General features: G+C 40.6%; 1 protein-coding gene across 1 annotated transcript; it reads right to left on the reverse strand.

Annotated features, from left to right (window-relative positions):
- Positions 1–711: 711 nt before the first annotated feature.
- RIOK3 (RIO kinase 3) lies at positions 712–25,245 on the reverse strand. Its single transcript, XM_005612766.4, has 13 exons — positions 24,663–25,245; positions 17,569–17,684; positions 16,798–16,943; positions 16,596–16,703; positions 16,281–16,390; positions 14,907–15,050; positions 14,077–14,204; positions 7,364–7,561; positions 6,010–6,169; positions 4,554–4,634; positions 4,372–4,461; positions 3,187–3,294; positions 712–2,398 (listed from the first exon to the last, which is right to left on the reverse strand). The coding sequence occupies exons 1-13, from the start codon at positions 24,705–24,707 to the stop codon at positions 2,291–2,293; spliced, it is 1,542 nt and encodes a 513-aa protein (XP_005612823.1). The 5' UTR covers positions 24,708–25,245; the 3' UTR covers positions 712–2,290.
- Positions 25,246–26,559: the final 1,314 nt, after the last annotated feature.

Below are 26,559 nucleotides of genomic sequence, written 5' to 3' on the forward strand. Positions count from 1 at the left end.
TGGGACGCTGCCTCAGCGTGGTCTGACGAGCAGTGCCATGTCCGCGCCCAGGATTCGAACCGACGAAACACTGGGCTGCCTGCAGTGGAGCGCGCGAACTTAACCACTCGGCCACGGGGCCAGCCCCTTGTTTTTTTTTTTTTTAAAGAGAATAACGTAACAGACGCTAAGGAAAATACATTGGCAGGGATGTATGCCACACTATAAATGGTTGTTTTTGAAATTCAAAGGACTTTTACTTTAGCATTTCTGAAATTCTGTAATATTTAAATTCAAATTAGCATGCAGGTCTTAGTTTTGTAAGCAGAAAAACTGATTTTTTTACAAAAAGAAAACTGGCAATGAATTATCTTGTTGAAATAAAAATTCCCTCCACATTCTTATTTTGATAACTTACAGATATTGATATATCCAATTCTATTAAAGTGAGGCAAAATATCCTTATTTCTATATTTTGTGTTTTTTTCCATTTGAATTTGATTCTTTAGCAAACCAACATTTTCCACTTTGTGAAAAATTTACTCTCTGATCTATACAAAGGGAAAAACCTATTTGTAATGCGAAGTAGGTCATTTAAAAGTGAAATCTAAATATGGGAAGTTAAGGGAGGAAAAACAGCTTAAAATAGCACTGTTTAACTTTATACACAAGGGGTAACTTCGTGCCAAGACACAACTAGAAGGAACAGGAAGAAACCACACGAAGAACCAATTCTAAAATGATCTCTTCATGTTTAATTTCTTAAAAAGCATGTTCACAGCACACTCCAAGAATGCCACACAGCAATGGTTTGCTGCTCTTTGTTAAACAGAGTATGTCAGAAAACAAAACAAAACAAGTTTTCAATGGTTAATGGTTTTTAACATCAGTTCTTTGAAACTTCCAGAAAGCCTATAATCGCCAGTCATCTAATTCTTTGTTTCAGGGTAGTAAACATCTCAGAAATGTAACGATATCTACCCCAAACCACACTTCTCTGAAATGCAGGTAAAAGCTTTACAAGAGAAACAAAAATGAATATTTTCCTAGAAGGAACATATTTGGCATTTTTAAATAATGTTAAAGGAAAAGTTTTCAAGTGTAAATGATGTTTCGATTTTTACTTTCTATTACCACACAGAAAGTTCGAGTCTTTATTGGTTCCAATCTGACTTCAGGAATAGGAGGAATGATTACGTTTTAGTTAAGGAACTTCGATCCTACCAGAGCCCGCGGACTTTTCCAGTACAGCGCTTGCTTTGTTGATGAAGTGGCTTCCAGCCAGTACTAATGATTATTAAAAGTGAGGCCAGATAGTTCCAATTAGTTGGTTAATTTGGTACCCGAGTTGTTTTATACACTTTTTATCTCCTGATTATTTAATATTTCTAATTAACTTACTATATTTCTCTCAAAAGCAATCAATAAATATACAGTTTGAGTGAAATATAAACTGAACTTTGTTTCATTGACTTCATTACAATGTGTCAAACGTCGTTAAATATTATATTCTGTCCTTCCAGACAATTTATATTTTCATTATAAATGCAGAGTAGCTGCACCATGAGTTGTATCCTAACCATTTTATCTAAATGTAGAAAAGCTGAAAGTTAAATTTTTAAAAATTTGGATAGTTAAGAAGTTCTTATATACTTATCTCTTTCAGAAACCTGATGCCTTTTCTTGGATAAGAGTATGGAAATGTAGAATTCAGTTCATATTCATGATATACCAATAAAAAGTATTTTGCTTATGTCTATTTCTGTCAGCCATTCTGAAATGACATTTCCATTTACAACACCTACTAAAGAGAAGAAAATTTCCTTTAGAGTCATGGTCACAATCTGGAAAAAGATGTGAGAAGGCCAAATTTTAGGTCAATAAAATATTCAAGGAAAGATGCAACGGAAAACAGGGAGTGAAGAAAGCAAGTATGTTGTAATAAAGCCTCCCCCATAAACAGATCAGTCCTTTCCTCTCACATTTGGAAATGTGACCTAAATTTTAAAAATTCTCATCAAAACATTTTATACCATGAATCCTGTAAATTCATGTCTATTTCAGCTAGACAACTTGTAGCTGTTGAAGAATTAGATTATCCTATTCATAAGATGAGAGGTAGTGACATTTATTCTCTCAATGCCGAGCTAAAAATTCCACACGTCTGGCAAATGGATCACAAGGGGAAAAAAGCACAGAAGCACCATTGTACACTCCTCTTGTTTTGGTATTTCGAGTCACCCATCACTTCATTTGCCATTGGCAGCTGACAATCACCACTGTGTTGCCACTGAAGCAGTGGGCGCCGCTGCTATTCATCGCATAGGATTGGTGCCCCTCCATCATCTTTTAAAAACGCAGCAGCTTTCCTTCCATTCTTCTGAACATGATCTTCATTCATTTTCTCCAAAGCTTCTATCTACAAAATTAATACATTGAGTCCAGTTGTCAAAATCCTCCTTCACAGACACCATACTTTAGATTGAACCAGTATTTTCACTCTCTTAAAACTAGGTCATTCCTAATGACACTGGTCTTGATTAGAATCACAATGTGTGACACATATTACAGTGTGTCACATACATGTATATGAGTGACACGTACATGTACAATTTTTACTTGATAATATTACCAGGGGCAATATTTAGTGTCTTTATTAAGCTAGCAACTGGAATCAGGTATGTCCTACTACGTACTCTCTAAAGCTTTCGGGGCACCAGAAAAAGGAAATTCCAGTGTTGATTCAACAACTCTAACACCTACTCACTGAGCAACTGTCCTGAGCTAGAGGCTGGATTTACCATCTTCCTGTTACTTTTCCTCTGGCCTCTGGTTCCAGCACAGCATGGCCAAATTCAAGTCATAGTGGGGAGCTCTGGAACAGACTCTACGACCATTCTCTGCTTTGGTTTGTTGTTAGGAATAAGTAGCTGCTGTGTTACTTTTATGCTTTTGTTCAATTTTAAGACACCTTCTCTGGAGGGAGATGTTTGTGTGGTTCTATAGATCCGGATTGTAATGATTGGTTATTTCCAAGGATGGCCACTGCTAACTTTCTACATTCAGTTAAAGGCAGGGCCCATGTGTCACCTAAACCTCATATTAATTTTGTTTGGGGGGAAGAGAGGGTAAAGTGAGCTCTGGGTTTCCCTTATCTACTCTGTCCAGTACTCCATTACCAGCAGGGTGAAAAGTAACTAGGCCTACCTCAGCTAAGAAGTCAGCTTCATTATCTGCCGAGATGCTTAAGCCAGAAACAGCATTGAAGAGTTCTCGTTCTCCGAGGGCTTCCTTTACTCCCCCTTTCTGGAAAAACTGGCAAAGAATACAAGTAAGTCAGTAAGAGATATTAGCAAGGTCCTCTCTGAAACTAAAACCAAAGAATAGTTGGGCCGGCCTGGTGGCATAGTGGTTAAATTTGGCGTGCTCCACTTCAGCAGCCCAGGGTTCACAGGTTTGGATCCCAGGCATGGACCTACATCAAGCCATGCTATGGCAGCATCCCACATACAAAATAGAGGAAGACTGGCACAGACATTAGCTCAGGGCCAATCTTCCTCACCAAGAAAAACAAAAAAAACCACAAGGGAATAGTATACTTGTAAGACACCACGGAATTCCTCCAGCTTTTAAACCCAGATTTTCTTACTTCAAGTTTAACTACACTCAGGTTCTACTTGCTTTTTGTCCTCTCTTACACATCTGTGCTGTCTTACAGATTAAGTCCATCACACTGCACCTTCAATAGCTATAAAAATGAGTGGTTGATAAAATTGCTTGGCATTGCTTTGAATGCTTCGACTCAAAACATTCACTAAATCCCATGAATTACAATTTTCAAGCAGGCTCAGAAGTTATGTCCAGTATGAAATTATTCTATCATTTAGAAAGATCTTTGCTATCTGAATCTGTTGCTAACAATTCATTTCCTTCAGAAATGGCAAACAACTGTGATCCAACTCTGTGATTACTTAGTTTTACCTTCCCTAATCTGTTTACTCTGCCTTACAAACAGTGATCAGACACAGTACCACTAAGAAGACTACTCTCCTTTTCATGATAATAACCTTGGCAGTCAGCCCACAGGCCTACCATATGCCAGCTTCTCTTTAAGCACTGTGCATGTGTTAAATGTCTCCTTGACTGCTTAAATATTTGGAGCCAAAATAAAAACCTATTCTCTCGGAAATTGAATTCAATGGCTCAAATGTGAGGCATATAATCAAATTCTTGCTGAAAATGAAACCTGAAAAATTGATCTTTGTATTTTTATCTTGAAAGCAGCCAGCAACCACACTCTTCCTTCAATTTCTAAGACTATCTTACTTAGAGTGAGAAAAATATTTCGATCTGTTATATCCCCTAAAAAAGACATATTAATTACATGCCTACCTGTGAGACATTCCTACAGTCACGGAACAAGAACTCCAGGCCGTGAGGATGGGTTGGTTCTACAGACTGACTGACATCGATCAACCAGACCTGTTTAAATATAGAGCACCCAGTGATTTCTTTACCTTCGGGAATGTACATCAAGTCATTGAATGTGAACATCAACACGATGTGCTCCTCACCTTCCCGGCATGCCACAGCATGTTATACTCGCTGAGGTCGGCGTGTACGAGCGTACACTCATTATATAGCTTCTGCATCAGCTGTGAGGAGCAAGGCAGACATTTAGGACACGAAGGAACAGCTCTAATTTACCTATACAACCAAAACGTCTACGTCAACCAATATTGTCCAGAAAAAGCAAAACTAGGGTAAAGAACTTACTTCCTGTCTGTACAACCTAGGACTGGGCTTCCTTGTTTTCTTTTTTTAAGGTAGGGTGGGGAAACAGGGAGACAACAGAGAGGATGAATGTGTGCCACTCTACTTCCTTGTCCACGTGACAGCAAGGAGATCAGGGGGCCAAGAGGCAGACCTGGATTCACACATGGGTAAGAGAGCAGCCATGTGTATGGTCACTAACCAGGGGACCCAGGATCACCTTCATAAAAGGGTAAATATCCCACTGAGACCTCTACGGAGTGTATACAATTTCAAGGTAAAAAGTACTTCCTGCTAGACATAGTGGGAAAGAGATACATTCTTACAAATTAAGTGGCATTATATTTTCCTTACTGAAAGTGACTTCTAGTCTTATGGTAGAAATCAGCATTAATGTTTTGTTTCCCAGCCTTAAGAGAAACAAAGAGGAAAAGGACATCACTACTTCCTCTCTTCCCCAGCACCCCCACTGCCAGAAGAAGCCAAGAAAGTGGACTTGATTTTCCTTTGAATATTTTCTACTGGAGGCAAAGAAAGTTGGATTCTCTCCCTAGCTGTATCTTACAAAATCGATTTGGATAACACTTTCATGTTCACATCAACTACTGCATGACATAAGAGCTCCATGCAGAGACTGTGTAAAAAGCATGTGTTTCTCCACTATTCAATTAAAACAATACACAGGAATAACGACAATATTAAGAGCATTTTCTTAAGCTAGAAGGACCTCAGATCGAATTCAGTTGCTGTCCCAAAGCATAAGTAGCTTCCTGACATGCCTTCCAATTCTAACACTTGCCTAGACAGAGAAACCACTCTGTACCATCTTCAGTTTTCACTCTTATAACGAGATCAAGTCTGCTTCCCTCTAATTTCCCAGCAAGAAAGGTATTTCTTTTGCTATTAGAGCTCTAACATTCAAGAGGGCACACAGACCAGTGAGGAACGCTATCTGCTAAATGTGGTACTGTCAAATTTTATTTAGTGAAGTTTTGTGAATAACAGCTTCATGCTTCTGTGTCACTAATGCTAATAACTGAGCATTTACTTGCTCCATAGGTCTTTGATTTTTCCCAAACTCCTCAGCACACCTACATACTGATATAAAGACAACTCCTCAATGTTAACATTCTTCCCAAACTTCAGTTTGTCCTTGTGAACTCACCTTAAAATAGTACTATTTTAGGAAATTTCTTTAAAGGTTACAGGAACTATTTTAACAGTTGGTGTGTGAATGCTTTGCCAGGCACAACTTACATGAAGAGTTTGATGGTAGGCTTCCTTCAGCTCTTCACTACTGAGCTTTACTTCTTTTAATTTAGGGGCTGGAACTTGATCATGGCCAATAAAAGACATAACTAGAATGTGTTTCTTGAGTAGTACAACTGTTGGACAAGGAATTCCAGCTCTCTGCATTCTATACGGAAAGAAATGATTAAGAATGTAAAGAGCAGAAGGAGAGACTCTCTCAGTTATTCGACAAATTTCTAATGAGGGCCTGCGATGTGCTGGCACTATGTTCTGCCCTGCAGATGTGGGAATGCAAGGACAGTAAGACACAGCCTCTGCCCTCTGGAGCCCACGGATTAGTAGAAATGACAGACAAGCAGTGTGGTACATGCACTAGCGGGGGTGGGGGTAAGAGCTATGGGAGCGCGCAGCATCACTCACGGAAGGCTTATTAGAAGTGAGCAAACAGGAATTAGCCGGATTAAGACATTATGGGGAAGTGCTAGTCTAAGGCTGGAAGTGGCTTGTGGAAATGCATGGAGGTGTTTAAGAGCACAGTCCACTGGAGAATGGACAGACACAACACAGCTGGGTCCTGAGGAGGAGGACGGGCAGTGTGGCTTGAGGCCACAGAGACAAGGAGGCTCCATATCACAAAAGGACTTTGAACTTTACACTAAAGACTACAGGAGCTGCTGAAGAATTTAAGAAAGGCAGGGATGAGATGTCAGCAGCACAGAGAAGGAGCACGGCAAGGCCTCTTAGGGGATTATTTTACTTAGAAGTCCTACTAAGCAGAAGAATTTTGCAACTAATAAATATGGATAGTTACATTTAAAAGCAAACATCTTTAGAAAAAACCTAAAAGTAAGCTCTTAATAGATTAAGATCTGGGGAGGTTTATTAATGAGAAAGATCATTACTAAATTACTTCGTTGACAAATTCCTTGATAAATTCTGCATAGAGAATTGAGAAACAAGGCTAATTAATTAAAGTAAAATGCAAATTGACTTGTAAAAGACTCCACCCCCACCAAATTAACCACCATTAGAAGTAGTAAAAATTTTCTGAAACAAAAAAGGAAAATCATTATAATAAGCCTAATTGGAAGCTAAAAAAATAGCATTTAGATACGTGACAGAATGTCTTAGGCAAAAAATGACTTCATTTCCCTCAGACTTTACTGAGGAAAGAAAAAAGAAAACAGCTTATTCATCCTAAAAGTATGAATTCAGGTTATATGCAGAGAAATGTTTTCTAATAGAAAACCAATTTCTATAGATGAATTTAAAAGCAAGCATGGATTTTCTGCCTGGCTAGCGGGCCTGACACAGAAAGGGAAGTACCCAACATTACTTCCAGCACAATGATTTTCTTTACCTTGTGAGATTGTGCATTTCTTTCTCTGCCCACATGCGGATGATCTTACGTGGATTTAGTTTACTGAAGCGATCTTTAAACCTGAAATCATCTTTAATATATTTGTCACGATTCTTAAACTCATTAAGGGTTGTTTTAAATACCTTGATGGCACATTCTGTAGGTATAACTTTACTATCTTCTTTTTCATCCTCCATGCTAAGTGGAAGAAAAAAAAATTAAGTCAGTATAAGCTGCCAGCTCACAAGTCAAACAATTTCAAAATAAAGATTCTATAACACAGAAGTAGATCTACCTTCTCTGAGAATATTGAGCCTTGGGTTTTTTTTTAAGCTTTCAAGTTTTGGGTCTTAATAAAACTTAGGTTTTGGTTTTTTTAATAAAACATACTCTCAAATAAACTGTCAACCATTTTTCAACAATCCATAATATAATCTTCACTTAATGACTATGAAATCAAACTCGAGGCGCAATGAAGACACACATACTTGAAAATAGGCTACGGTCTACCTGGGATGGTTCAGGGGCAAAATTCAATACAACAAACAAAACAGAACAGCTCTTTAAAGATGCGTCTTCCACTCCTAGCAGATATAAGGTGAATAAAGGAGTCTCTGCCCTATGAGCATGCAAGGAGGGACGGGCAGAATAGAAGTACATGAATAGGACAGGTCCCTTTGGATTGGAAAGGTCAGGCAAGGCTTCCCGGCACAGGTGGCATCTGAAACAGAACCAGGACAATGGGTGGGATATGAACAAGTACAGTCACAGTATTAACAAAGCAGAGGAAGGACACCACAGGACATGTCTGAGGACCAACAAACGCTACAGTTAAGACTTGGCCAGAAAGAGGAAATGAAAGCACTTAGAGCTGAAGGGGCGGAATGGAGGCAGATTGTGCAGGGCCCGGACTGCCTGGGTGGGAAGCCTCGATGTACTCCCAAAGGAAAGAGGAATCAGCAAGGGCTTGACACACGTCATGAAGATCAAGTCAACGACAATGTCAGGATGGAAAGGAGCAGGAGAGCCTAGAGGGTGAAGCCCACCTAGGATGCTACTCTAACAGTCTCACCATAGTGAGCCATTGAAAGGGCTTGAATCACAGTGGCAGTGCGAACAAAAAGGAGGAGGATGGAAGGACAGACAACATATTTACTTTTAAATATGTGAAGGGATGTTAATCTGAAAAAGAAAGGAACTATATTTCCAGAGGACAAAAATCTGACTCAAACTCCCAAACTCCTCCTTCCGCACCATATTGTCCCAGCTGACTCCTTCTGAGGTCAGAGTACTCCAACTGGTTCTAAGCCACCCCTTCTCTTCCCAGCTGCCCTCTCTTCCTGGGGAATTTCATTTAGCCCCATGGCTTCAAATGTCATCTAGATACGGGTAACTCCTACATTTCTATCCTCAGTCCTGACTTTCTCCAGAACTTCAGGCCCATTTAGCCGATCCCTACTTGACATCACTTGGATGTCCAGCAAGCATCTCAAACTTAACATGTCCAAAAAAAATTCTTGCTAACCGCACCCTAAATCTGCCCTCGTGCAGGCTCTCGCTCAGCAGATGGCACCGCCCGGCTGCTCGAGCCGGGAAGCTCTCCTCTCACCCCACATCCAATCCAACCACATACACTGTCGACTCTTAGCTTCAAAACACACACCAACGGTCTCTTACTCTTTCCTTTCGCTACCACCTCCTTGGTCCAAAGCACTCATTTAAGTGGCTATAATAACTGATCTTACCGCTTCTTCTCTTGCCCTCGTACAATTCATTTTCCACACAGCAGTCTGAGCGGAAAACAAAATCAAATCACAGCTCTGGTTCCCAGTGCACTTAAGTAAAGAGCAGACTCCTTCCCCTGGCTCACAGAGTCCTACCTGATCTAAGCCCTGCTTACTTCTCCAGCCTCCCCTCTGCCCTTCACACACTATGCTCTAGGTGTACTGGCTTCCTTACAGTCCCTCAACGACACTAAGCTTGGGGGCCAGCCTGGTGGTGTAGTGGTTACGTTCGTGTGCTCTGCTTCAGCGGCCTGGGGTTTGCGGGTTCGGATCCCAGGCACCGACCTACACACCACTCAACAAGCCATGCTGTGACAGGCATCCCATACATAAAACAGAGAAAGATTGGCAGACATGTTACCTCAGCGACAATCTTCCTCCAGCAAAAAGAAGATTGGCACAGATGTTAGCTCAGGGCCAATCTTCCTGAAGCAAAAAGAGGAAGATTGGCAACAGATGTTAGCTCAGGGCCAATCTTCCTCATCCAAAAAAAAAAAGAAGAAAAAAAAGATACCAAGCTTGTACCTGTCTTAAGGCATTAGCACTAGCTGTTCTTTAGTCTAGAATGTTCTGCTATCTGAAATTTATATTGTATCCTAGATGCAGTCATTCAAATCTTAGTTTAAAAGTCACTTCATCAGAGAAGGCTTCCCTGTCCTACTAATAAAAAGTAGTCAACCAGTCACTATGATATCACCCTATTTTAACTACCATAACACATATCTGCTATTTTTTGTTTATGTATTATCATCTTGGAAGGTGTTGGGGTGGGGAAGAAGCACATTCTATGAGAGCAGGGACCTTTCCTTGTACCATTCTCTGCTGTATCCCCAGTATCTGGAAGAGTACCTGGCACTCATTTGTGCTGGCTGCACAAATACTTGGTGAATGGATAAATCAATTTTCAGGGAGACAGAGCAGAGATTCTGTACAAGGAAGAAATTCCCAGTGATTTAAAGATATCACAGCCGTCTTTGGATTTTGAGTTGATAAGCTGCCTGTCACTGGAATAGTTTAACGACAAGCCAGATGAGGCCCTATCAAAAATACCATTGACGAGATTCCCTGCTTGGAAGGGCTCTAGGCTAGAGTCTAATTTATAAGATTCATCTTGTCATTCTCCTACTAAAAAAAAATCTCCTTGTTTCTTAGTAAATTGCACATCCCTCTGCCTAGCTTTTAAGGTCCTCCTTACCAATTTCTGGTTTGCTTACACAGTTTTATATCCTATTACCTCTAAACACATACCTTCTAATCTTCTCGCTGTAAATCTCCTCATTGCCTAAACTTCAACCCTCTCATTTACAGCCCTTTTATTTTTTAAAAAGAATTAAACATTACAGATAAAGCTAAAGTTCCCTTCGATTACCACCCCAGGTAGTTTCACGCCTCGTTCCACCTCTCCAGGGGCAATAACGATCATGAATAGCATCTTTCTAGTTTTTTAAAAAAGATACATACATAAGTACAGACATACATAAGCATCTATTAAAAAAATCCACATACATTATTTTCTGTAAGACTCTAAACATTTAAACAGATTGTATATGTATATATTCTGCAACTAGCTTTTTGCACTCAATACTGGAGTTTTTGGCCTATTTTTGAAGTCCAGATTAAGATCTAACTTCATCACGACCTCTTTCCTGAAAGTGACTGGCAATGATCTTGTCCTGTTCTTAATTCCAATCACACTGCAGTCTCACTTACATAACTGTGTACTGTCTATTATGTAACTATCTTCTGTTGACCAAAACAATTCTTGCTATAATCTTCTCCTCTTGGCTACACTATAAGGTCTTTGAGAGTAGAAAATATGTCTTACACTTTAGTCCCTGAAAAATCTAGCACAAGTTATTATTCAAATAACTGTTGATTACTTGGCCAACCTGGGAGTAATAGAAACCAAAACAGCTTAGTGGAGGGCAGAATCCTAAGATGACCCCTAGGATCCTAGCCCCTGGTGTGCACACCCTGTATAATCCACTGCCTTGAGTGGAGGTGGCATGGCCACTCCCTTGATTAGCTTACATTATATGGCAATGGTGATGGTATAGTCATTCCCAGGATTAAATCCATTGTCTACGACCCAGTCTTAGCAGACTAGAGTGAGGGATTTTCCTGCTGGCTTTGAAGAAGTGCCCTGATGCATCAAAGGGACTGAAAGGGCTACATGACCAGGAACTGCAGTGGCCTCTAGAAGCTGAGGGCAGGCCTCTCCTAACGGCCAACAAGAAAGTGAAGACCTCACCTCACAACAAGAAAGGGTAGGACCTCAGTCCCACAGCTACTGGGAACTGAACTGTGCCAAGAGAAGAGGACCCCAAGCTCCAGAAAGGAACACAGCCCAGCCCAGCCAACAGCCAGACTGCAGCCCTGTGAGACCCTGAGCAGAGAACCCCACTGAGCCGTGCCCACCCGAACTTCTGATCAGCAGAAACTGTGAGACAATAAATGGGTGCTGTTTTAAGCTGCTAAGTCTGTGGTAATTTGTTATGTAGCAGAGAAGACAAACATAAACTTTAAAAGCATTTACTCTCAGTTTAGAACACCAAACGCTCTCTAGTTTCGCTAACTTACAAATGCCAAATTACCATACCAATTCCACCAGAAGGAAAGAGAGATCGTTCATTATGTCAAAGTATCATTAAGTATAACAGAAAATGACCAAGGATAGACAAGGCAAATGACAAGAAAAAGAAATACGAATGGCTACTAAAGCACTTGAAAAAAATGTACAACCTTAATCATAACTAAATAAACGCACACCAAAATATCAAAATGGTACTTTTCATCTTTCACATTGACAAACAATACTAAGTCTGATAATACTATACATTGATGAGGATGAGGGAAACAGGCACACTGCTGGTGGGGGAATAAATCGGTCAACCTTCGCACAGGGCAATCTGGCTCTGTCTACTGACATTTTGACCGTACACAACCTGCAGAGTTGACTAGCTCATAGGGAAAACTGCATTTGCCCTACCACTAAAAGATAAACACAAGTTCGAGATTTCTGGCCTTGGTATGACATACAAGAAAAAAACTTTTATTTAAATTTTTACTAAATCAGGAAACACTGCTTGCTACAATAGCCAGCTTAGAGGCCCAAACAGTGAGCAAAATCTGGTACTTTCCATTCAACAAGGCCTTCCACTATTTAACAAAAAGGGAAAAAAGTGCATATGGTCTTTGCCACAGCAATTTTAACGTTAGGAATTTAGCTTAAGGATATATTTGCAAAAGCACACCAACGTAGATGTACAAGGACATTCCTGTGTATTCACACAATGGAATGGCCTACTATAAAAATGGGGTGGTATAAGCTAGTAATACAGAAAGCCCTAAGATACATTAACTGAAAAACTAAGATCTTGAATGTAGAGTACAATCTATTTTGTATAAACAAAATAAGGGATATATGCATACAAATTTCTGGAATACCAGACTAAAAACTGTTAATAGTGGTTATCTTTGGAGAAAAGATCTGTGGGTCGAGAGTTGGTCAGATGAAGCCTACTTTTCATTTTAATCCTTTCTGTAAAGTTTTAATTTCTACCATGCATAATCTTTCATTTTAAAATAATTTGTGCCATTAAATTATATTTGCCTGCTCATATGAAATCTAGGAAGAGGGCAATGAAGCTTAAAGTAAGGAAGAAAAAATATGTTTATTAAGATTAAAATGATGTAGTAGGTATTATCAAATGTGATTTCATTTATCCCCTTAAAAATCCTATGAGGCGAGGGTCAATTTTCCAATGAGGTTAAATAACTTGCTCTGGAGCACACAGCTTGAAAAAGGTTGAGCTACTTCATCCTAACATTCATTTTTATCCTTTTCATTTTGGAACTTAACAGTATAATCTGATATATGATTATACATGTATGCCTCCTCTAGAAAGGGAGACTAGTTAAATAGTTAAGAAAACCAAAGACAAGGACTTGATCAATGATCATTTGAATCCCCTTAAGTACATAGTAAATACCTTCTAAACCTAAAAAAAAACTAGAATAATTTCTGGAATCTATCTGAACCGTTTCGTTTGTGAACAACGTTAGGGTAAGGAACAGCTGCGGTAGTAAGCCTTGCCGGCTGACTTCAATGGTCAGTAACCAGATGATTTCAGATGCCTGGTTTAAGCACGTTCTCGCAACAGGCTCCACTTTTAAAAATGTTTCTCTTCCTCATGCCATTCTCTACTCACCTAAGCTTTTGTAACAAGGTAAGGTCTAAATAGTATAAGATCTTGCAAAGACGTTTCCTTAAATCATGCAAGCATTATTTAAATCTAGTATTTCTTCAAGTAAGGACCAGATTTATGAGGGGAGGAAGGATACCAAAGGGCCCCACAGTGGAAAGACCATGGGTCTGGAGACAAACCCAGGTTCAAATTTTGCTCTGCCACTTACAGCCGCCTGTGTGATATAGTACAATTCCAGTAATGTAGAAAACAACATATGCATAGAAAAAAGACCAGAAGAATCTACACAAATTAATGGTTATCTCCGGATGGTGGGATTAGCAAGACTGGTTTTCTTTATATGTCCTTGTGTTGTCTAGACTTTCTACAATAAGACTTTTTATTTTTTACTTTATTTTTTTTATTGAGGAAGATTTGCCTTCACCCTGAGCTAACATCTGTGCCAATCTTCCTCTATTTTGTATATGGGTTGCCACCACAGTATGGCTGACAAGTGGTGTATGTAGGTCCATGCCTGGGATCCGAACCTGTGAACCCCTGCCACCAAAGCAGAGCATGCGAACTTAACCACTATGCCGTGGTGCCGGCCACTACAATAACACTTTTTAAACTGCTCTGCTTGCCATGCAGCATTAACTTTGATTTTGTGTAAATCCATTAATATTGCGGAGAAGGGGCTAAGCTTCTGTTGACATGATGATATTGTATTTTGCTCATTTACCTCCCTCCATATGCATGAAAGACAACAGATTCCTTTCCTGTGCTAATACAGCCAGTGATTGTCTCCAACATTCCAGAGTTGACCATTTTATACATAAGTAAACGTGTCTTAGGATCAACTGCTTTTTCCTGCAAAAGATAAAGCGCTATAAGTGAAAATGACTAATAATCACAAAACATTTTCTGAGCTATTTCTAAAATCTAACATTCAAAATATCTACTTTTTTTACCTTTATTACTTAATTTACCTCGATGTATATATAACAGGCTCTTAAAAGAGCGCTATCAAGACACAATTCATCCTCATAACCATAACTCTAATGTCTTTGAAAGTGAATAGCTAAAAGAACCATTAAAAGTCAGACACTAGCTTAGTCAAAATCTTACTTTCTCTCTAAAGTTTAAATAAGTCTCCTAGTGTACTTACCATTTGTTTTTCTAAAGGTTTAAAAATTAGCTTATTCTCAAGATATTAGACACTATCTTCATTAATATAAAATATTAGACTATTAAGTTATAAATTTGTCATAATGTGACAGGAAACAATTTTTTTTAATCTTGGAACATTCACCTGCAATTTATGACCACTAAAATGTTCGTTTTGAGTGATTAATAACCATTACATTAAATTTGAAAAGTCAAATAGCAAAGCTACTTGGGTTTTATTTACATCTTTGATTTGAAAAGCCAATCTCATGAAAAAAACATCAAACAGGAAGTTTTGTTTTGTTTTTTCCCCCAACAAAACAAAACATTTTCTAGTATGTTTAGAAAATGCGACATTTTCTAATATGGACCTTTCCATTAAAGAAGAAACGTAAGATTACTTACTGCAGTAGAATGCTCCTTTTTCTCATGGAGGCGGGCGCTTCGACGCTCTTCTGAGTAGGCATGTCGTTTCAAAGCATTGAAAACATGGTTTGATAGTTTTAAGTCCATTCCAATTCCATCTCCCACCTGAAACCCAGGTGCAAACTGCCAAAAAGAAATAACATCTGAATACTTTAAAATGGGAACAGTAAAAGCTAAGACAAGGAGAAGAGCAGTCTTTACTTGGAACAGGTTTCCTACTCAATAGATGATCAAAAGCAGAACCCAGGAGTATCACAGAAAAAAAATAACTAACTCACTAAGAAAGGCGAGCAAGGCTATTTAGAAACTGCAACCCAAAGCAAAGGGTTTATTCTAGGTACGGAAAACATCCAACCACATCCCAAAGCCAAGGTCTTTCAGCATATGCTTTTTTTCCCTGCTTTTACATAAGACAAAGGACATATTATATTTTGAAGGCTATACCAAATCTTGCCAAAGAAATGCAATTTCATAATTAATTATTTTTGAGGAGCGGATTAGGACAGCAAGCTCTGCTGACCATGAGAATTATGTTCTAGAGCTGCACTGTCCAATATGGTAGCCTCCTGCCACATGTGGATATTTAAAGTTAAATTAATTAAAATAAGATTAAAATTTCAGTTCCTCAATTGCACCACCCAAATTTCAAGTGCTCAATTGTCAAATATGGCTACTGTATTAGAGAGCATAGATATACAACATTTCTATTATCGAAGAAAGTTCTACTGGACAAGGCTGTTCTAAAGTGAGATCTGGACCATTACTAGAATTTAATAATATGTTTACTTAACAAGTATTTGTGTTCTAAAGTCTGTATGTTTTATATTAACCACAATACTTATGAAACAGGAAGAATGCTTTTTTTCTTTTTCTCCTATTTTTTAAAAATTACATTTCTGATTTTGCAGGGGTAGTTTAGGTACAAGATAAAAAATTCAAAAGGATAAAAGGGTATATCGTAGAATGTATTTCTCTCTACCATTGCTATCCCCCAGTCACCTACTGTTATCTGTTTCTTGGGTAGGAGTGCTATTTTATGGAAAATAATATACTGAAAAATAAATATGTTACTTTCAAGAGAACTATCTGTTAATTTTAGAATCAATGTAAATCGAACTAATTTTCTTAATATTGTCGTAGAATTTTATCCTGAGGTACATTATATTCTCATTAGTGGCTGAGTTTTTATGATATTGCTATGTTGTTATCTAAAACATCTTTAGCAAGGACAAAAGGTATTTTTAGAAATTAAATTTCTTAAGATATTCTATTTGATATTGTATTTGGAACCCCAAGTTTTTTCCTTATTCTAATAAAATTCTCGATTCAGAGATAACACCTTCTGTAACTTACATTTTCCATTCTGGCTGTATTCTTTCTTCCACATACTACTTCATCATGTTTGGTGGTGATGTCTTTTCCTTTTCCAATAAAACCCTTTTTGGGAGTAGGAACTGGTTTTGCTAAAGGTGATTAAGACAAGCCACGTATGTAAAAATAGCAAAGACTAAATTGCTGCATTCGATATTGACTGAAAAGATATTTGAATCTAACAGTAAATTACCAAAGGAGATTCAAAGATAAATATAAAATACAAAGATTCAGTGGAAAACTTAGTCTTGCTGTGCCCCATACTACCCCTCCCCTCCCAAATAAAAGCATCAATACCTGGTATGTAGGGATCATCACGAGTATCCTGCCAGTCAACCTCATCTTCAGAGCTATCGCTGTCTTCATAAGGATGTACTTTTCGATAATTTTCAAACGAAATGGAAACTTAAAAAGGCAAAAACCATTGAAGATTTATTTAGGAGCACGTTATAAGCATTTTCTACCACCCAATGGAGTTGTCACAAGAAGGTCATAGTACCTTTGCTATCTCCATTGAATTTTTTTTCTTCACGCCTAAGCTGTGCATCATATTCTCTGTCAAATTCCATCTGTAGCATCTGAGCCAGCATTAGGTCGCTGGAAGTGTCAATGTTTTCTCCAGTAATAAATGGTCCTTCAGCAACACTATTCAAAATAAGGCAATATAAACTAATATAATGTGCTTGTATAAACAGATGCTACCAATTCTAAGAGTAGGATGTGCCTTTTTCACTGTTAAAAATTGTACTCAAGAAACAATGGGAAAATACTTTACCAAACCAGTCACCTGTGCCCAGCTGCCCGCTGACCAAGGGCAGGCACCGGGAGAGCACCAACTAGGATTAAGAGAGCTCCAGGAGAAAGCTACAGGGGCTATGATAAAATCCAAACTGAGACCCAGAATTCATTTGTTCTGCATTCTGATCAAAGGAGAGACAGCACATATATAAAAAGATAAACTACAAACATTCGATCAAAACTATACCCTACGCTTCACTATTTGTTAATTTAGAGACCATCTGGTTCAAGTGTTGGAATAACTAAACCCCAGAGAAACAGAGTGGTTTGCCCAAGATAATACTGAAAAAAATCACAGAATCAGAACCAAAATTCAAATTATCCCAGTATGTGAACTCCCAGTATGGTGCTCTTTCTACCGCTTTTTTAAATGTATTTCTTAATCATGTGTCATGACAATCACTAATCAAATACTAAAACTTTGTTAAAATAAGCAGCTAGGCAAAATAGATTCTTTGTGAACTTTACTTACACAACTTTAGGAAAAGCAGCAGCTTCTTCTTCTGACTGCAGTTCTTTAGCCAACTGTTCACTCATGACATCAGTCAAAGAACAAGATACTGTATTTTGAGGGGTAGCCCACGGACACTATTTAAACAAAAAAAGGGGGCAATTCAATTCATAATAATGAAATTAGCACCTTCCAAACTTGGAAATAAGGTTATCTTTTGAGAATTAAACTAGTTAAATCAACCCAAAATGAATGATTATCTACTTGCAGAAATCACCTTAAAAGTAAAAATATCTCCAAGCTCAAATCTAACCAAGGATAAATGTAAACTAAAACAGCCAAAAGCACTTTCTAGAGGGTTTGGTAGCTGTGTCCTTTAGTTGAGGGGAAGCACCAGGCTATTACAGCATCACTCCAATAGCCAATGGGTCCACGTTAACACTCTCTGTTCCGATTCCATGCCCATATACTTTGGCTCTGTGTGTAGATTCTCTCATGGGAAGAGACTATAGCAACTAGCATAATGCAAAGCCCGCTTAGAAGTTATACTGCATCCTATTTTAAGCACTAAGTCTTTTACATGTAAAATGATGCGTCAGCCCCTCTCAAGACACTTTGGGATATGTTAAAACAAAAATAACAATCACAAATAATAAAAACTATATTTCTCAACTTTAGAAGCTGAGAAACAGTCTTGGAACAGTACCACTACAGCAAAGCAATACTTCGTGAGCCTCTTCCTGGGTGGCCAGCAGTCGGCCTTCCTCAACGACATCACCATCTCAGCCCTCTAGAAATACAAGCTGTAGGTTTATCTCACGAGTCCTAATTTTTGAGGGAGTAAGCTTTACTTAGCAGCAGCAAATGACTACATTTGAAAGCCTAGCAATTAAGACCATTAATATTGAGTATGATGTCTAAACATGTCTGGAACTCGCCCAGCTCTCTAGCCGCCTTCTGAGACTCTGCTCCAAGGTATCACCCTCCCCTCTTCACCCTCCCCTCACGGGGCTACCGGCAGAGCCTCCTCACTTATCTTCCTGCTTCCAGTCCTGCTGCTTCCCATTCTCCACAGGACCACACACAGTGGTTTTTCTAAAATGCAGATTTGATTGGTTGTTTCCTTACTTAGAGCTCTTCTATTGTTTTAATATTTCCCACTTTTCAGATAAAGTCCGAACTAATTCCTTAACTACTACTGAGTGTGTAAGATAGAATATAGCATATGATGATACCCATTTTAGCCACAAAATTGTTTAATCAAATTTAGCCAGTACAGACCCTCTAGCGGCCTAAGGGCCTGTTGGCATGACCCCCAGAGACAACAGGGCTACGGACCCTTGTTCAGGTTTCCTAGCATTGAGGTTCAGGAGTTTACTTGGTTCAGCCTCTTAGGATGGAGCACTCAAGGGTGATGAAAGATAACTACACTTATGCCTAAGCGAATCCGAATCAAGTTTTATCTGGTCTCCTCCTGAGACTGATGAGATGCACCGCCCCCAGCACACACCTATACCAGCCTACTGCAGAAGTGCCCCGGCTTTGCATGAGCCCCACCTGGAGGGCACAAGGAGGCTTCCCAGGTCTACTCAGATCTTAGCAGCAGCTAAGGAGGAGGATTTTGAGCTCTGGAATCTTGAAGCTGTCTGTAATCTGGAGAACATGTCTAATCTTTAGGCCACAAGACCCTGCTAAATCATCTAGGGAGGAGACAATGCTGCCACTTAGCCTAGAAACACTTGGTCTGGTCAGCTTCAAAGTCCAGGTTCCAGGAGGCAAATGGCTGTACGCTCTAACTCAGAACCGTCGATCACATTTGGCAATCACTAACAGTAGGGCAGCAGACAATACTGGAATAGTCACTATATTTGAGTCACTTGGCTGAATATATATAACTTACGTTTATTTAAGCCACACAAAAACTGAGTATTTGCAATATCATCTCCATTTTATAGATTTAGGAACTGAGTCACGGAGAGGTTCTGCAACCCAAGATAACACCGTAGATGGAAGTGCTGAGATTTGAACCAAAGCAGTAGGACTTAAGAGGCTGCACTCAGCATTTTGCTCTAGGCTTCCCTAATCACCTGGTTCTGGAATGTGCGAAGCAAAGCACACCTCTGTGCTGCCTGCAGTATGAAATCCAAATTCCTCAGCGAGAAAGGCCCTTCACAGTGTGCCCTAATTTACCTTTCCAGTCTCAACCCCCACCTACCCTACGCTCTAGCAGCACCAATTACATGCCAGATAGGACGTGCTTCCACCCCTCAGGCCTTCACACCTGCTCTTCTCTCCCAACGGTTTGTCTTCCTTCTCTATTTACCCCAATTAAACGTCACCTCCTCCATAAGGATGTCTCAATTTCTTTTCTTTTTTCTTTTTTTTGAGGAAGATTAGCCCTGAGCTAACTACTGCCAATCCTCCTCTTTTTGCTGAGGAAGACTGGCCCTGAGCTAACATCCATGCTTACCTTCCTCTACTTTATACATGGGATGCCTACCACAACATGGCTTTTGCCAAGCGGTGCCATGTCCACTCCTGGGATCCGAACCAGCGAACACTGGGCAGCCAAGAAGCAGAACGTGTGAACTTAACCGCAGTGCCACCAGGCCGGCCCAGGATGTCTCAATTTCATCAGACAAAATCAGACCCTTTCCTTTGTGCTCCCATACCCTGCGCAAACACGGTCAGTGCAGGACTGTTTACCAGACTCGAGTTCATGCATCAGCCGCAATACAGCATGAGCTGCTTGAAAGGTGGGGTCTTCTCATTCTCTGAGCCCAGCAAAGAGCTTCAGATAGAAAGAGGCACTCAAGTATTTACTGAATAATATGTGCCCAAAGGAAACACTGGAGATAGCTCATGGATCTGCCAGGTTGTCCCCAGCTGCAGAGGTCTGGTGCCTTCCTACACCCCTACTATGCTAAAGTCCTTTTCTTCATCTTGAAGTCAGCCCCTTTGCCCACCCACTGGGGATGCTTCTAGTCTTTTGCCAGCAGTCAATTAAAAATAAAGTATTACATACTGACAACTCCTTGGAAGAGGCAAAAATGACAGGCAGTAACTGTGTTATTTTGAGGCATAGAATTAGCTACTCCCGAGACAGGGTGAATAGGAAAGGGGACCATGTAGAGACCACAGAAAGCCCCGAGACAGCCTAACTGCCTACTCCTACTGACCCTGCTCCTTGGAGCCTTCGACTCGAGAGCTGTTCTGCCCTGGACCTCTGCTGACCAGCTCCGCTGGGCCCCTCACAGCGAGGCAGCTTCCACGGTGAGGGTAAATAAGTAAAGACTTCCAAAAGTTTGCCAACTCCCAGACTCTGAAATCAAATCCACACTCTCCAAACCAGCAGCCAAAAGCCCTCCATAAAATGTTTTGGGCCGTAAGGGACAGCTGCCGGGCAGGGGGCAGTCCTCCAGGACACGGGGGTTCACTACTCCTGAGGGGCTTAGAAAATGTACTGGGGGCTCCACAGGGTATATGTAGGGGAATCTTCTGTCATCATCTTGCAACTCCTCAATAAATCAAACACTGTGAATAGAGAAACTCTGTTAAATGTTAAAATAACAGTAAATCTAACGGCATAGAGGAAAAAAGCCCTCCATAAGCTTGCTCCATCCTAGCTATCAACGTCATTTCCCACCATTCCCTTCATCAACATAAACCCCCCACTGCATCAAGATCTGATGGGAAACCCCGCACAATCCTTTCCAGGTTAGTTACTCTGCCTTAAATGACATCTATCAAGCCCATAACCAGCTCCCTGATTCTTTCTTCCCCGTTTGCTGAAGACCCCCCGAGACCCACCCGATTTTCCTCTCCTCTGGGAAACTGCCACCACGAAACTCTGCTGCTTGGCGTCCTTCACTACCATCACATTCTCCCACACCGGGCTGGCCGCCATCACAAGGAAATCGTCCCCCTTTCCTTCCAGCTCCTAAAGATGCATCCCCAGCGGCCCACCCCACTTTTCTGTTGTTGAGGTTTCACTGCAGACAACGATGGGAAAGAATTAAGTAAAATAAAACAGCAAACATGAAGAAGCACACGATAAAAATTCAGTCCTCAACTTGAAGCAAGTCGAGAGAAGCCTAACCCGAAGGAAGGTCCCTCTTCTACCCACGCAGCTAGAAGATGACCCAGGCAGAATATTTCAGGGGCTAATTTTACTTCTCAACACAAGGGTCTCTGGAAAACACGGTCTGGGTCTACAGAACACTAATCTTTTTTTGTTTTTAACTTTTAATTTTAGAGTAGTTTTAGATTTACAGAAAAATCACAAAGACAGTACAGACAGTTCCCAATACCCCATCCCCAGCTTCCCTTGTATTAGTCTTGTACATTTGTCACAATTAACAAATCAATACATGATTATTAACTAAAGTCCACACTTTCTTCATATTTCCTCAGCTTTTCTGTTCCAGGATCCCAAGGAGGATACCACGTACCATGTAGTCATCATGTCTCCTCAGGCTCCTCTTGTCTGTGAGTTTCCCACTTTCCCTGTCTCTGATGGCCCCAGCAGCTCTGAGGAGCGCCGCTAACCCATCTGCGACAGAGCTACGTGCTTCCTCACCTTTGCCTACAGTTTGTCAACCCTCCCTTCCTGGCATATCCCCTAAAATTCCTTGTCCATTATGGCAGTTTGGCCTTTTATAACTGGCACCCCAGGACCCGGGGGAAGGGATCCCAAGTCCTTTTCAGCAGGATGTCTGTGAGGTCAAAATTACTTTGCTAACAGTACTAAGACATTCTTTGTCTTTCCCAGTCTCAGTCTCTCAAAAGCGTGGGTGGGTTTTCCAGAGTCTCTATCAGATATGATGATGGCCAGATATGATCAGATAGTGCTCTGATGGCCGCTGGAATGTGTGCTTGGGTATTCTGGTGTTTTCCAAAATTTTCTAAGGTAGTAGGTTTAGGACACAAATGTGCATTTTTAGAGATTAACACGGTTTGTTCTCAGTATGTCTACTGTCCTCTTATTACCCATCTTCGATTACACTTGCTCTAATCTACGCGTCTATGAAGATGGAGTTTCAGATTGAAAATGTGTGAACAACAGACTGAAAGAAAAAAAGAGATATGAGAATTCAGCTGACTTCTATTAAGATGCATATTAAAGAGACTCACAAAAACGCAAAACAAGACTGCTCTTCAATAATCTTTTTTGTTTGGGAAATTAGTTTTTAATATAAAAATGTTATTTATATTACATATCACTTTTAAATGACTTCATAAAGATTTTCAGTTTCTCAGTTTTAATTTCTGATAGGACAAATATCAATATAACCAATATAAACAAAAGTTCTTTGGGGTTCTCAATGATTTTTAAAAGTGTAAAGAGGTCCCGACTGAAGAGTTTCGAGAATCACTAGCCTTTACCATTCTTTCCATTTTTCAGGCTCTTCCTCAAATCTCTACCTCCTCCATGTAGGCAGGCCTCTGTAATCAATTCAGTCTTTCAAGAGGTTAGAGAAGGAAAGGATTAAAGAATACCTGCGGCCTCTTTCTAATTGTTTTGCCTGTCAAAATGCTGTCTTCCCAAGAGAACGTCAATAAACCTCAGGATTTTTTTTGTTGAATGATGAGAATGAAATTTTATGGTTCTGATGATATACGCTTAAATAAAAAGATGACTGATATCAAATATTTTATTACTGAATTAGTTTTGTCAGTGAAATTTGTTCTTAGGCTAGGTTGTATTCTGAGCAAGGTTTGTCTCATTTGACATTTTTACAAGCTTTTATGTAGGCTTAACTGGAGGAATTTAACATGGAGATATATATTTATCCTTACCTGTCTACTGATTTTGTCCTTTTATGTCTACTGATCTTGGCCTTATAAATAAGGCCTTAAGAGAAAAAAATACAAAAAGTAACATGTAGATGTAACAACATTTGCCAATGGAATATCTTAGATTCTCCCTACAGTTGTGTGAGAACTTTTATAAAATTAATTTTACTTTTCTTAATTTAGCTAATTATTTCCCCCTTTTCCTGTTAAGACCTGAGTGAAGATCCAGTAAGATTAACGAGTGATCCTTTAAATGGAACAAGTATTCTGTTAGCATACAGAGAAGTCGGTGAAGGTGGACAAAAGGTACAAACTCCCACTTATAAAATAAGTAAGGCCTGGGATGTCATGTACATCGTGGTGACTATAGTTAATAACACTGAACCGTATATTTGAAAGTTCCTGAGATCACAAGAAAAACAACTGTAATCTTGTATGGTGATGAATGTTAGCCAGACTTACTGTGGTGAGCATTTCGCAATATAGACAAATCTCGAATCATTATGTGTACACTTGAAACTAACATGATATATGTCAATTATATCTCAAAAAAGGAACAATTATGAAGCTAAAAAAGTTGGGTTCCTTCACAACCTTAACTGGAGGGACACAAAATCCCAATCGAAGCACTCTTGCTCAATAAAGTGGCAGGAGAGTCTTTTCATCCCTCTAATGAAAGTATTATGAAAAGGAGCGGCCTGAAACCAAATGTGAAATGTGAAATAAACCCTATGGTTGGTCACTATACGCTGAAGCTTAAACGTCAAAGCCCAAGCAGATGAGGATTCATAACCAGTGAACCGCAGGACTATACACTTGAGCATCAGCCTGGGGGCAGGGAAGGTGCGCCTGGACTTATCTTCCAATATTTCAAAAACAAGGAGTTGCCGGACAGGATCGCCACACTTGTCAAGTTAGGGAAACAGCTGCCTAACCACCTTTCTGCTGGGCTTTTTGTGTCTACCTGGGCTGACTCGCCCGTGAAAAACAGAATCAGGCTTGCTTTCCCTCTAACGTCAACGTTTCCAAGCGAGTCCCGCCCAAATATATGCTAGGAGGTGCAGAAAGCAAGGGGCAGAACCAGACAGAGACCCCAGACCGCCCAGGGTGGCCTTAGGCAGCCCAGGCCGCCCCGGCTTCTCCCAGCCCCACCCCGCAACCCCTCCGCCTATCCCCCGTTTCCGAAGTCGCCGGGGTCAGGCCCAGAACTTCCCGAGTCGCCTGCGGAGCCACCTCGGCCCCTGCCACCCTCTCCGGGCCTTCCGAGAGGACCAGCCCAGGGGACCAAGGCAGGTGCGTCAGCCCCGAACGCCACTTACCGCTGCCGGCCCGGGCTCAGGCGATGCGACTCTGACCAGATCCATGTTGCGGAAGAAGCAGCGACGAGAACAGAGCAGAGAGGTGGCAGGACCAGGAAACAGCCTCCGCCGAGGAGATAGGCGGCGGGGCAGAGGCGACAGGCTGCCGGTGCCGGAGCGGAGGTGACAGATGGCGGCGGCGGCCGCGTCCGGAACTAGACCGCTTCTCTTCCGCCCTCTCCTCTGGGACCGGCGCTTCCGATTGGCTGCCCGCCCCCGGCTCCGCGCTGTCACCTTTCCCCGCCCCCGGCCGGCCGCACTTCCGGCCGCATCCCCTGGCCGGGGGCTTGTGGTCGCTGTCGCCCTTGCTGGGCAGGCAGGGGCTGTGTGTGGCTTCCTCTGCCCTGTGCCCGCCCCGGCCGCCCCTTCCTTCCTCCCTGGCTGCTCGAGACAGCAGCTGGATCTAGTTAAGCTGACTTGACAGCGCGGACTATAAATAAACAAGCGAGCGAGGCTGGCTGTTCATTCATTATTTCCCGGGGTAGTTCTCAGCTGGATGGTGTGGGAGGCAGAAAACGGCAGGTTTAGACAGGAGAGGGAGACTGAAGAAGACGGTCGGATTTTATTGTTATTGCACTTGTAGGAGGCGGGGCGTGGAATGAGAAAATTCGTAAAATGTGTTATGTAACATTGAACAAAAATAAGACTGCATAATAAAAATTTTGATTCGGTATTTTGCAGGGAGATTCTCATAAAGGGACTTCATAAAAATAGCTAAGCGTTATATCTCACTTACTAGATCCAGGCACTGTTCAAATTACTGTGTTAACCCTTTAGTCCTCAAAATAACTCTGAGAGGTAAATCTATCACTATCTCAATTTTACTGATAATGAAACCGAGGCAGAGAGGCAAAATAACCTGCTCGAGGTCATACAGCTAATGAGTGATGTGAAAATTAATGAAGGGAAACTTCATTTAAAATGGAGACGGGAGGCCAGAAGGGGGAGCTCCCACGCAGTACCGCTCAAGAGGTCAATTTCAGGAAGGATAGTCAATTACACACCCTAACAGGTAGAGTCATCCACAGGAGAGAATCCTTTATTACAGGAAGAAAGATAAAAATTCATAGAATGCTCTGACTGTAAAGGATAAATGGGAGGAGAATAATTTTTAATAAAAAGTATGTATTTGATTCCACTTATATGAGGTATCTAAAGTAGTAGTCAAACTCTTAGAAACAGAGTAGAATGGTGGTTGCCAGGGGCTGGGGGGAGCAGGAAAAAGAGGAATTGTTCAATGCGCATCGAGTTGCGGTTTAGCAAGACACAAAGTTCTAGAGATCTCTTGTATAACAAGGTGCATGTAGTTATTACGGTACTGTACACTTTAAAATGGTTAATATGGTAAATTACATGTCTTTTTATACAATAAAAATGTGAATTTGTGTATGTAAATATGTCTGAGTGGATTTCTGTTGGTCTAGTTTGCTTGGGATTCATTGTCTCTCCTGTATATGGGGATTCATTTCTTACACTAGTTCTGGGGAACCAAATGCCTCTCTCACATTCTCTGTACTCTCTTCCTATGGAACTTATATTAAATATGTTAGATCTTCTCATTCTGGCTTGCATGACTCTTCACCACTTTTTCATATTTTCCATATCTTTGTTTCTTTGTGCTGTGTGCTTTTTATTGAAGTAAAACATACAGACAAAAAAATACAACGTAATAGTTGTATAGTTACATGAATATTGCAAACTGAATACATCATGGAACCAGCACACACATCAGGAAACAAAATATCACCAGCACTCCAGGTGTGTTTTTCACGCTCCCTTCCAGTCAGAGCCATCCTCAAAGATAATCATTATCCTCTTTCCTTTAGTTTTGAGGTAGATAGTGTCCATGGGGTGTGGT

The sequence above is a fragment of the Equus caballus genome, chromosome 8 (assembly GCF_041296265.1).
Source record: "Equus caballus isolate H_3958 breed thoroughbred chromosome 8, TB-T2T, whole genome shotgun sequence".
Classification (NCBI taxonomy): domain Eukaryota; kingdom Metazoa; phylum Chordata; class Mammalia; order Perissodactyla; family Equidae; genus Equus; species Equus caballus.

Excerpts from the sequence above, each read along its gene's own strand:
- RIOK3 (XM_005612766.4), bottom strand. The coding sequence starts at position 24,707 with ATGGATCTGGTCAGAGTCGCATCGCCTGAGCCCGGGCCGGCAGCG. Across the intron at positions 16,704-16,797 it reads ATTCAATGGAGATAGCAAAG|TTTCCATTTCGTTTGAAAAT; the intron begins GTACTATGACCT and ends TGCCTTTTTAAG. Across the intron at positions 4,462-4,553 it reads TGCTGTGGCATGCCGGGAAG|GTCTGGTTGATCGATGTCAG; the intron begins GTGAGGAGCACA and ends ATATTTAAACAG.